Source organism: Spermophilus citellus (genome assembly GCF_964194105.1).
Source record: "Spermophilus citellus genome assembly, chromosome: 13".
In the NCBI taxonomy this organism is placed as follows: Eukaryota; Metazoa; Chordata; class Mammalia; order Rodentia; family Sciuridae; genus Spermophilus; species Spermophilus citellus.
Window position 1 is genome coordinate 85,233,095 of NC_138193.1, and position 12,715 is coordinate 85,245,809.

The 12,715-nt window shown below is 32.5% G+C and overlaps 1 protein-coding gene across 3 annotated transcripts in view; it reads left to right on the forward strand.

The window, feature by feature from the left end:
• Window positions 1–12,715, forward strand: part of SOS1 (SOS Ras/Rac guanine nucleotide exchange factor 1) — a 119,266-nt gene that overhangs the window by 49,921 nt on the left and 56,630 nt on the right. For 2 of the 3 annotated variants that reach the window (XM_081263810.1, XM_081263811.1), the window contains exons 3-6: window positions 4,679–4,810; window positions 6,634–6,798; window positions 7,716–7,925; window positions 11,486–11,629. In XM_081263810.1, coding sequence (XP_081119936.1) covers window positions 4,679–4,810; window positions 6,634–6,798; window positions 7,716–7,925; window positions 11,486–11,629 — 651 coding nt within the window. The remainder of the gene's footprint in view (window positions 1–4,678; window positions 4,811–6,633; window positions 6,799–7,715; window positions 7,926–11,485; window positions 11,630–12,715) is intronic. The other variant, XM_081263812.1, reaches the window with a different exon arrangement.

Genomic DNA, 12,715 nt, shown 5'->3' on the forward strand with positions numbered 1-12,715 from the left:
ATGAAAATCAAGATTGGATATCCTTAAACTTTGTGTTGAGTATATGATAGCTTTTATATTTTAGTTGTGATACTATTCCATATTTTACTTTTCAACTAAAACCGTTTTGTGATGCCAGAATGATATATGTTCATAACTTAAAGAGTAGTGTTTCTTTTGTTTGGTAAAGCTAGCTAGCTAGCATTTCAGAAACATTTCCATTAGTTTCAGTAATGAGCTCAGAGAATTGGTAACACTAAAATATCTGAACAAGAGTAGTAGAATAGATTGGAAACAGAGTTGTATGAATTTAGAATTCATGGTTAACATAGTTACAAAACAGAATATGGTCACTTGGTAGTGGCTGTACTTAAAGGTGAAGATGAGTTGTTTAAAAGAATTAAGAGTTCATGCCCCACACAGGGGTGCACGCCTGTAATCCCAACGGCTTGGGATGCTGAGGCAGGAGGTTAACGAGTTCATAGCCACCCTCTACAAAAGTGAGACCCTAAGCAACTCAGTGACACCCTGTCTCTAAATAAAATACAAAATAGGGCTGGGGATGTGGCTCAAAGGTCAAGTGCCCCTGAGTTAAATCCCTGGTACAACCTCTCACCCTCCTGCCCCCACCAAAAAAGAAAAAAAAAAAAGAGAGAGAAGGTCAGAAGAGTATTTTCTGTGACCTTAATGTAAGCAATAAAGCTGCACAGGATGCTGGTAGGACTTACAAGAGAGTGAAAGAGTGATGTTTCAGAAGCAGTTTATGAAATCTTGCATGCAGGCTGTGGGGCTAAGAGCAGTTCCTGCTCTAGAAATCTTCATAGGGTTTCCAGATTTCAACTGAGACAAAGTATCAAGGAACATTGAATTACAGATGTTGTGGATATAGTGAAGGTACTGCAGTGTAGTAATTCACTTTATTTTTTAAGGAATTCAGAGTAGGTTTCTTACATTAAATTTATACCCTTTTTAATTGAAATCAAATCAAATTATGTATATCTTTTATTTATAATTGTCTTTGGATAAGTGTTTACATTGGGGTTCACTAAATGGATCTTAAATAGAACTGGTTCCCTGACTCTGCTTCTCATTAACAATTCCAACTGCTCTTTTGGATTCTAGTTAGGTTCCCCCACAGTGTTTATAAAATGCAGCTTCCAACTGAATGTCTAATGTATTAGAATGGAGATACAAATCTCATCTTGTTTATTATACTGATGTTTATTATCCTGATGTACATTCCAGGCATTTGATAGTCTGTTGACATTGTATTTATAATTATCAATTTTATCCTTTTAATTAACATAGAAACTAATACATTATTTGCCAATATTGAAGGAAATCTCTGGGTTTTCAGAAGTAGTTAACTAAAAGTCTCTCAATCTTCTACTTATATAGATTTAATCAATATGTAGATTCAAGATTGAATAAAAGATATTTCATAGATTTTTAATATTCTTAGAGATTCTGAGACATCAAAGATATTTATCCTTTTCCTTTCCTTATTATTTTTAAATACTTTGCCTGAGCCTTTAAAATAGAGGTAGCCATATGGAATTCCAGTAAGTTGGCTTTAGGGCTAGGGATGGTTTTCTTTTCTTTTCTTTTCTTTTCTTTTCTTTTCTTTTCTTTTCTTTTCTTTTCTTTCTTTCTTTCTTTCTTTCTTTCTTTCTTTCTTTCTTTCTCTCTCTCTCTCTCTCTCTCTCTCTCTCTCTCTCTTTCTCTCTTTCTCTCTTTCTTTCCTTTTTTTTTTAAAGTGTTTGTAACAGTGTAACAGTAATAGAAATACTAATCAGTTATCTATTGGGCTTGATAATTTCAAAGTACTGTCAAATAAATTTTTGTCCTTACAATAACCTTGTGGGTTATTTACTGTTCTCAGTATAGATAGAAATGATTGATTTTTTTATATTAATTGTATAATACCTTGTACCAGCCTTGGAAGGGTATTTAGATAAGAATAAAGAATGTGGAGATGAGGGCTGGGGATGTAGCTCAGTTGGTAGAGTGCTTGTCTCCCATGCACAAGGCCCTGGGTCTGATCTCCAGCACCACCACCCCCCCCCAAAAAATGTGGAGATGAGATAGAGAAGTGAGTAAAGGCTGTCTCAGTATGTTGAGGCTCCTGTAGCAATATACCTTAGACTGGCTAATTTATAAACAGCATATGTTTTCTTATTTTGTTTATTTTTAAAAATAGCATAAGTTTATTACTCATAGTTCTGGAGGTTGAGAAGTTCAAAATCAAGGCACCAGATGATATGGTCTTGTTTTCTACATATGTGTCCTTACATGGATGAATGGGGCAGGGGCTGGGGGGGATTCCTCAAGTCTCTTTTATAAAGGAACTAATTCCATTCACGAGGACAGAGTCCTTAAAACCAAGTCACCTTATGAAGGCCCCACCTTTTAATACCACCACAGTGGGTATTAGGATTTCAACATGAATTTGTTAGGGACAAGACATTCAGAATATAGCAAATTGTGTCTTAGATTCTTTTGTTAAGAAATAATCTTCCATTTTCCTTATTCAAAGTAATAAGGTCCCTAAACTTAGCAAACTCTTTAAATATATTTAAGGTGACTCCCCCCCCCAAAAAAAAAATATTAAATCTATTCAGAATTTCGAGCTGGAGTTCAACTTCTGTTGTTTTCTACTGTTTTTCTACCTCCACTGTGTATCAGTTTGCTTGTTTTTTGACTCCAGCTCATGACCCATTAATAAGTCATAGAATCACTTTAGAGCATTGCCCAATCAACATTTTAAAAATTAGAAAAGACCAGTGTACTTTATAGAAAAAGGGCAGATTTTGTTTGTGAAACTTTGTTTCAGTTGAGTAAATATGTATAACATGTAAGGGCATTTTGTAAAATATGTTAAGAATTTATTTCTTATACTGAATTAAATTTTTTAAAAAAAGTGCTAGAAAGCCACAAGGTCACACACTATTATTAGGTTTCTACCATAGATACACCTAGTTGGTTTAACCATGGGATAAACCTTTCAATGTAAACATCTCAATAGAAATCCATGGTCTGGGAATGTAGCTCAGTGGCAGAATACTTGCCTACCCTGGGTTGAATACCTAGTAACAAAAACAGAAAACAAAAACAAAAAACCTGGTCTTGTCATTTTGGGATTAACAAATCTATAGAATTAACTTGGACAAAGGAAATCATTTATGTATTTAACAAAATAGAATGCATTTTGACACATTATATACAAATGAGGTAATTTTTGTTTTGGATGTTCCTTTCTACCCTAGTCTCTCCTTTATCATCTGCCCTTGCTCCACCAGAATTTTGAACCTTTGAATGGCCTTTACTACATGAGGCTAGCATCCTGGCAAACAGGTTTTCAACTAGGTAGTTGGAAAATTTGTTAACTTCATTTTTAACTACAGTGATTCATTTAGATACATTTCTGATTTCATTAATTAGAATATAAATAATCATTTTGCAATTCAGCAACTGATTTAGCCTAAGGCTGGTTGTGAATTTGAACAAAGATTTGCTTATGTCCTGTCATTATATTTCTTCCTGCCCCTTCCCCACCTCCCAGACTATTACATGACAATCTTTCTTTTATTTTCCATTTAACAGCAACTGATAAGACTTTTTTTTTCAGGTTTATAATCATAGTTGTTTTGTCATTTCATCCAGCAGTTTTCACACACTACCAATACTAGTTGAGTACTAGGAATTTAAAATGTTAAAAGTTGTGTAATAGTGACCTCTTCTGGTTATAATCATGGTATCCTGCAAGTGGGTTTTAAAAACTTGCTAGAATGAAAGTACTTTCTGTTTAAAGTGAAGTATGAATCACATTGTCTCTTAAGGTAAAGGAATTCAGCCATTATGGTATTTTGAGTTCTTATATTTTCAGTGAAATTGTAACTGAATAACTGCTGGAAATTAAATTGAACTGTTTGTTCATTTGTCTCAGAGATTGAACCCCGGGGTGCTTAACCATTGAGCCATATCCTTAGCTGTTTTTGCTTTTTATTCTGAGACAGGGCCTCACTGAGTTTCTGAGGCTGGCTTTGAAATTGAAATTCTTCTGCCTCAGTCTCCTGAGCCACTGGGATTACAGGGATGTGCCCAGCTTAAATTGAAGTATTTTGCTAAAAATCAATAACCTATGGAGGACCTTACTCTGAAGATAAACTGCCATGTATTAAAATTGTAGATACCAATGTAAATCATTGATTTCTTTGATTTGTAAATAATTTGAGGGTTAAGTACTTTTACACGATGGATAAAGAAAAAAATTTTTGAGGCTTCAATTGCAAAATGCTATTTGAGCTTATAATTGGTGTTGAAAAGTAAGGACAAGTAAATGAGAATTGAATTTAAGATATTTGCTTTTTGAGCTTAGGTCTTGTTCTTGCTTGAAATTATAAAAGTTATGTTTAAAGCAGCTTCTACTCATTCTGGTAATTAATTTTATCACAATTAAGTTGGGATTCAGAATATTATTATCTTCCTTAGATAATAGAAAGAATGTTCCATTTTTTAGTCAACAAAGAATTAATATATTGACAATTATAGTTTTTTTCTTAGCTTAAGTGTGTTTGTAATATAAATTACACAACATGTGGAAAATTCTTTTATATTATTTGATTTTCAAAGTAAATTTTAAGTGAAGGTCACTGTTTGGTTTATTTGATGCTTAGTCGTTATTTTCCTATTTTCTAAGGAACGTGTTCAAAAAAGTTTCCCTCATCCAATTGATAAATGGGCAATAGCTGATGCTCAATCAGCTATTGAAAAGAGGAAGCGAAGAAACCCTTTATCTCTCCCAGTAGAAAAAATTCATCCTTTATTAAAGGTAAAGATGAAACACTGCCTTCTTCCCTTTGAAAAGCAAAATAAAAACCACCATTTTCAAACACTAAGAATGTTTAACTGAAGAGTAAAATTCTCTCATTTTAAGTCTTCCAGGGATTCATGTGATGGGGAGGGATGCTATGATAAGTCTAAATTGAACAACATGATTTAAGGTAATTTCATACCTTAAAGTAATTATCAAGCAAATTGAAAGACTAAGAAAAGTTATTATTGTGGATTTTGTTTCCAGGTATTATAAGAACTGCAAAGAAAATTTATAAAATTCCACCTTTCTTGTTGTTTAGAGCTAAGTTTCCATATAAATAATTTAGAAATTAGACTTCAATAAGACTCTGTCTAATCTTTGAACAACAACAACAAAAAAATCCTGAGTATCACCTACACTAGCCAATTCAACTTGCTGTTTACATCAGTTTAATCTCTCCAGAACTAACGGAAAGAATGACTCCTACAAACCCTAATAATTCTCTTTCTGTTCTATTTAATACAATGAACAAACTGTTGACTAACTTATAAAAAAGTATAAGAATTAAAACCTTAATACTTTTAAATATCAATAATTTTGCAAACACTATAATACAGGCAAAATGCTAATGCTTACTTGTATTGTCTCTGAGTTTTATTACTCAAGAAAGTTATTGTCATTATTTCCAGTTTGTAATGTGAGAAAGTATCTAACTTTCTAACAGAAAGTATCTAACTCCCTGGTTCAAATCCATAAGACTCAAAGTGATAGTGTTAAATAGATCTTCTTAATATTATACATAAATATAAGGCTTACTACTTTGGTAATATTTAACACTGTCAAAAGGCAATATTTTTTTGTCTTTGGTGGCTGAATAGAAATAGCTGCCTTTGTCTTATTGACTGTTTTGACTGAGGAAATATGCATGGAAAATTACTAAATTATTAATAATTGCATATTTCTTTGTAATTCCTTTTTTAAGATTTTCATCAACCATACATTGACTTATAGTCAGAAAGAATCAACAAATTGAGATATGTACATACTGTTAATAATCATAAATTTTGAGTTTTGTAATCTAATTGTGGATATTATTTCAAGTTACTGGTAAATCTTTACCATGATACATTTAATAGTTTTTATATATCCCAAACGGTAAATGCAGCCTGCCCACAACTTATAGTAGACTTATTTCAAAGTTTTTCTCCCCCTTAATTGGATTGTTTGGAATTTGCTCTCCTACACGGAAAACAAAAGACCTATAAAAGACCATACTCTTTGAAGTCTAATAATAGAACTATTTAATGTGCTCTTAATAACTACCATTGTGCAGTGGGACAGAGCACATTTTTTTTTTTCATAGGAACAGCCAGAGAAATGTGCCATTAAGATTTGGGGGAGCCTAGGTTCCTTAGGAAAGAATAGAGGTATATGATATTTCTAGATGCCAATAATGTATTTACTCTTGTATAAAAGAGAAAACTCCGTTGTTGTAGTTACTTACAGGTATTCTTACTTGGGTAATGAAGAACATAACTGAAGAGTAAAATATACCAAACTTGAACTTTGCTTCCTAAGTTAGGGATTATATATTTAATAATGTATGCTCTTAAGTATTTTACATGACCAGGATGATTTTGCCTTGCCTTGTCTTAGTTTACATTTTTCAGTTGTAATACATTATTTTTCATAATTGGACCATTTAAATTATAAAATAAAGCATTGATAATCACAGGCCTCAAAGTTAAGCTAAAGTGCATGATTTTTAAAAATTTGTAATCAGTGTGTTAAATTTTTAGTATATGGTGTCTAAACACGTTTTTCTTTTAATTTTGCAGGAGGTCCTAGGTTATAAAATTGACCATCAGGTTTCTGTTTACATAGTAGCAGTATTAGAATACATTTCTGCAGACATTTTAAAGCTGGTGGGGAATTATGTAAGAAACATACGGCATTATGAAATTACAAAACAAGATATTAAAGTGGCAATGTGTGCTGATAAGGTAGGAAACTGAGCTTCTATATGTTTTATTTCTTAAACTTGTGTACTATATTTTGGGGAATACTTCTAGTAAATCTAGTAGCAAGAATTCAGGATATCACTTTCTAGAAATATATTAGATATATAATATTAAGATGTTTTAAAACGTAGTAATTTCTATATATTGCTGCAACTAGGGTTTATTATAGTAATAATATCTTAACTGAATTTCTTAAAGTTTAATTTGAATTGGATGATTTAAAAGGCTATGGATTTACTTGAAAACAGTTTTTTAAAATTTGAAAGTACTAAAAGTTTTATTTCAACACTTAGTTTTCTTTAGATACTACTTGTGCAGTGTTTCAATAATATTAAGACCAAACATTTATTGAAAGTTGAGCATATACATGGTTTATCTCATCTGGTCATTATGATACTCTCTAATGTAGGTAATCTTATCTGTATGATACTGTAGAAGTTCACAAGAAAGGGAAAGATAACTTCCAGGAAGACTAACAATGGTAGACTTCTTGGAGAAAACAATTGATTCATCTCTACCAAATGTAGGAAAATAAGCCAAATATGAGAGATTGAGGCCATGGAATAAGGTGAGAATGGCAAGGGTATAGAACAGAAGACACCAAATCAGAGAAATTCAAAGTAGTATTTGGGAACAAACCAGAAATGATAGGTTAACATGACAGACAGATAGCTACTAGTGTTGATAAAGAACTTGGAGGAGGCATGTGTGATATTAGTAGAATTCTATTTTAGAGAAGTTGTGAGGGGTTATAGCAATATATCCATAAAGATGCAGTTATATACCAGAGGTTTTTTTTTTAGTCATTTAAGAACTTTATTCACAGAACCTTTAGGGCATTTACCTTCAAATTTGACTGTAGATTCTCATTTATACTTTATATATCTCTAACTATATAGGTATTGATGGATATGTTTCATCAAGATGTAGAAGATATAAATATATTATCTTTAACTGATGAAGAGCCTTCCACTTCAGGAGAACAAACTTACTATGATTTGGTAAAAGCGTTTATGGCAGAAATTCGACAATATATAAGGGAACTAAATCTAATTATAAAAGTTTTTAGAGAGCCCTTTGTCTCCAATTCCAAATTGTTTTCAGCTAATGTAAGTATATTGTGTGTGTGTGTGTGTGTGTGTGTGTGTGTGTGTATCATTATATGACAACTTTGAATTTGAATTTGTCTAGTTCACACTAATTTTCCAATATTTTTAAGTTGTTGGACTTAACTTATGATCACAAATAAAATGCTACAAGTTTTAAGAGATCACAAATCACAAATTAAAAGAAAATATAAAAAGTTAGACTGATTATATAAGTTAAAATGAATTCAGAATCTTTGATACACACCAAACAATAAAGCCTCTTGTCTAGGTAGAAGATATTTTTGCTTTATTTGGCCAACTTGAGTCATTTAATAAATATTTCATCGATACCAACTGTGTTGTCAGGTACCATACTTAGCAGTGGAGATTCAAAGATAAATAAGAAACAGTTTGTTCCCTCAAGTTAAGACAGAGATGTAAATTTAAAATTAAATTGCAATACAGTGTGTAGTAACTATGATAGAAGTGTGACAGCAATATTATTGAGAGCACAAAAAATGGAACCAGTAACACTGACACTCAAATAAAGCATTGCTGGTGTTATAATAGTAACCAAACTAACCTAATTGGGACCTAAGGAAATGCTGATTGACAGCAAGTGAGGTTGTCTAAGGGAGTTACATACTAGTAATTCCTAAAGCTACTCAGCCATAGGTGACTGATGGAAAAACAGTGCTTACTATGGAAACTGTGAGTAAACATTAAAAAAAAATAAAGGAACCAGGGGTGGAGTGTAGCTTAGTGGTAGAGTGCTTGCCTAGTATGTGTGAGGTCCTGGGTTTAATCTTGAGCAACACACAATAGTAATAAATAATAAGGAATAGGTTATAGTGTTGGTTGTGCAAATCTGTAGATTATTAAAAAAACACATTGAATTACCCACTTTAGATGGATGAATTACATGGTATTCAAATTATCTTTCGATAAAGTTGCTTTTAAAAATGAGTAAAGGTGCTGGAATGCAATAGCATACACCTGTAATTCCAGCTATTTGAGAAGCTGAGGCAGGAGGATTACAAGGTCAAAGCCAACCTCAGCAACTTAGTGAGCCCCTATTTAAAAATAAAAAACAAAAAGGGCCCAGGATATAGTTCAGTGGAGTGCCCTTGGGCTCAATCCCTAGTACTGTAAGTAAAAAATAAATAAATAGTTTTTAAAAATAACAGTAAAGGAAAGGCAAAGATGTTTTAGGACACAAACATAAAGAACTAGAAATGGTCAATATCAATAATCATCTAAGAAATGCACATTAAAACCACAGTGAGGGGCTGGGGTTGTGGCTCAGTGGTAGAGCGCTCGCTTTGCATGTGAGAGACCCTTGGTTTGATCCTCAGCACCACATAAAAATAAATAAACAAAATAAAGATATTAAAAAAACACACAATGAGCTGCCACTATACACTCATTAGAAAGACTTAAAAAAAAAAGACAATATCAAATACTGAAAAGGATGTGGCAGTCCTATTTGTGGGAACATAAAGTTCCCATATTACTTGTGAGATGTAAATAAGTATAAATATTTTGGAAAAAAGTTTGGCAGTTTTGTATAATAATAAGCATAAACCACCCATACTATCTAGTAATTCTACTTCTAAGTTTTGTCCTGAAAAAATAAAAACATGTTCATATAACACTTGTTCACAAATGTTCCTAGCAGTTTTGTTTTTGCCCCAAACTAGAAACAACCCAAGTGTCAATCAGAGTTGAATGGAGTGGACTGGCGTTGTAGCTAAGGAGTAGAGTGCTTGCCTAGCATGTATGGAGCACTGGGTTCCATCCTTAGTATCACATAAAAATAAAAACAAAATAAAGGCATGCTGTCCATTCACAACTACAAAATAAATAAAAATGAATAAATAGTTGAGTGGATATACAAAGTGTGACATGTCCATGTGGTGGAATGATGCACAGTAATGAAAAGGTATGAAGTACTTATACACATAGCAGTGTGGAACAAAGAAATTAGACATAAGGGCTGGGGTTGTAGCTCAGTGGTAAAGCACTTGCCTAACCTATGTGAGGCACTCGGTTTGATTCTCAGCACCACATATAAATTAATGAAATAAAGGTACAAAACAACTAAAAAAAAAAGAAACTAGACATAAAAGACTAGATATGATTCCATTTGTTTCATATTCTAGAAAAGGTACTTTTCTAGTGATGAAGAGAAGATTATGGGTTCCCTCGGAGTGAGAATAGTGAAAATTGATGGGAATGAGGAATACAGAAACTTCTTAAGGCAATGAAAATGTTACATATCTTGAATAAGATGGTAGTTATAAGAATGAATACGTAAATCTCACCAAGAAGTACATTAAAAATAGGTATATCTTACTGTATATAAATCAGATCTCAAAGTTAATTTGACAAAATGTAGTCACTGATAAAATAATAAAAAAATAGTAAGCAGTGGATTTTAGTGTAATCATACAAAATTGATTCCACATTACATCTAACCTTTAAGAAACTATCATTCCGGGCCTGGGGCCGTAGTTCAGTGGTAGAGCATTTGCCTAGCATGTGTGAGGCGCTGGGTTTGATCCTCAGCACCACATAAAAAGAAATAAATAAAATAAAGGTCCATCTACATCTAAAAAAAAAAAAAAACAAAAAACAAACTACCACTCATTAAATTTTGGTGTAGGGCCATAAAAGGATGTTCATTTTATTTATGGGAAATGTCTAGAATAGGCAAATCCATAGAGATAGAAAGTAGAACAGAGGTTGACAAGGGCTGGGAAAAGAACAGAATGGAGAATAATTGTTAATAGGTTTACAGTGTCTCTCTGAGGTAATGAAATGTTCCAGGATTTGATAGTATGATATACAACTCTGTAAATAACTGAAAACTGTCAGTATCGTAAGCATGTTTCATAAGGGTAAATTTTGTGGTATATGAGGTACATCTCAATAAAAAATTACGAAGAATCTTTATAAAAGAATACCTAACAGTTATTTGAGTAGACTATTATTCTCCCTTTCCTAATATGTATCTGTATAGATAGATTTTCTTCATGTATTTCAACCAAAATAATGTATCCCAACAGATTGAATGGCAAGAAATGATAGAAAAATCTTGCTCTCTTCTATTAAACTACTTGTTAGATTTGCAAAAATGTAAAGTGATACCATTTTATACTAAATATTTCCTTTTTGTTGTTTTAGAAAAACAGTTGCTTTTCACAAAAATGTTACTTATGTTATCATGTAGTGAGTTCATTTTTATAAGTGAATTAAATGTTTAAACATTGTTGGTTTTAATTTCTAATATGGTAAACATAGATACAAAAAAAGTAAAGTGTGGTAATTTATTAGATAATTTATGAGAGTGTGAAAGAGTCCTAAGACAAAAAGTTTGAGAACCGTTTTTTAAGAGAAATGTATTTATTACCTGTAAATTGCAAAACAAATTATTGAATATTTTTAATTTATGAGTCATTAGTATTTGTCAGTATATTTTCCATGTTAAGTTCTGTGATTATAAAATGACTTATAAACTCAAAATTTATCTATTGTTACACAGCCTAATTGAATTAATATATTTCTCTCCTCCCCAATAGGATGTAGAAAATATATTTAGCCGTATAGTAGATATACATGAACTTAGTGTAAAGTTACTGGGCCATATAGAAGACACTGTAGAAATGACAGATGAAGGCAGTCCCCATCCTTTAGTAGGAAGCTGCTTTGAAGACTTGGCAGAGGTGAGTACTTCAATTTTATATATATATATATAATCTTAAAATTGTGTATATAAGCCTACTTTTGCCTTAAAATTGGAAATTTTAATTCTGTGTCTAGCTAAAGTCCTAGATACTAACTGTTAGGACTACTTACTTGTTATTGCCCCTTCTTCATAGTGTTATTGTCAACATTTGTTTCTGTTATTTCAACAAACATAGAAAAAATGGTCTCCCATTATAGAAAAGCAGATTCCATAGAGGAGAGGTGCCAACGCTGACACCCAGTGGCCTATTATGAAATCTTTCAAAGCAAGAAAAGTCAATGAATCAATGAAGAACTTGGATCTGGGGTTAGAGGACTTGTGTTCCATTCCAAGTTCTGCTGTTTATTAGTTGTGTAACTGTGAGCAAGTTATTTTGCTTCTTTAAACCTCTGTATATTTGTAAAGTAAGGGTGATGATAATATAAGGACTTGAAATTTTTTTGGAAATTGAGTATAACACAGTCAGCTACTCAATGTGTGGTAACTACATTATTATTTTGAAGAGCAGGAATGAAACTTGGGTCCAGGGCCTAGACGATTCAGAGATGATGAGGCAGAAAATTTGGTAGCCTTTTCCTGGACTATTTCAAATGCTAAAATATATGAGTTCTAACAAATGAGCATTTGATAGTCATTCATTCTGGATTTTCTATCTCTTGCTCTGTCCTCACTTTAAAATCTACTCTCTTTAACTATAACAGTGTTGAACTTTAAAAGGGGGGGAAACTTTTAAAAAGAGATATAACACTTAATGGCTAGATTAAAGAATTCAGGTCAGATGCAGTAGTGCATACCTGTAATCCCAGCATCTTGGGAGGCTGAAGTGGGAGGATTGCAAGTTCAAAGCCAGCCTTAGTAACTTAGCAAGGCCCTAAGCAATTCAGTGGGACCCTGTCTCTAAATAAAATACAAAATAAGGCTGGGGATGTGGCTCAGTGGTCAAGTACTCCTGAGTTCAATCCAAGGTACACCCCCCTCTCCTCCCATGAAAAAAGAATTCAGAAACTAGAAAAGAACACTACTACTACTTCTATTCATTCTCTTAGCAGTGCTACCAATGCAA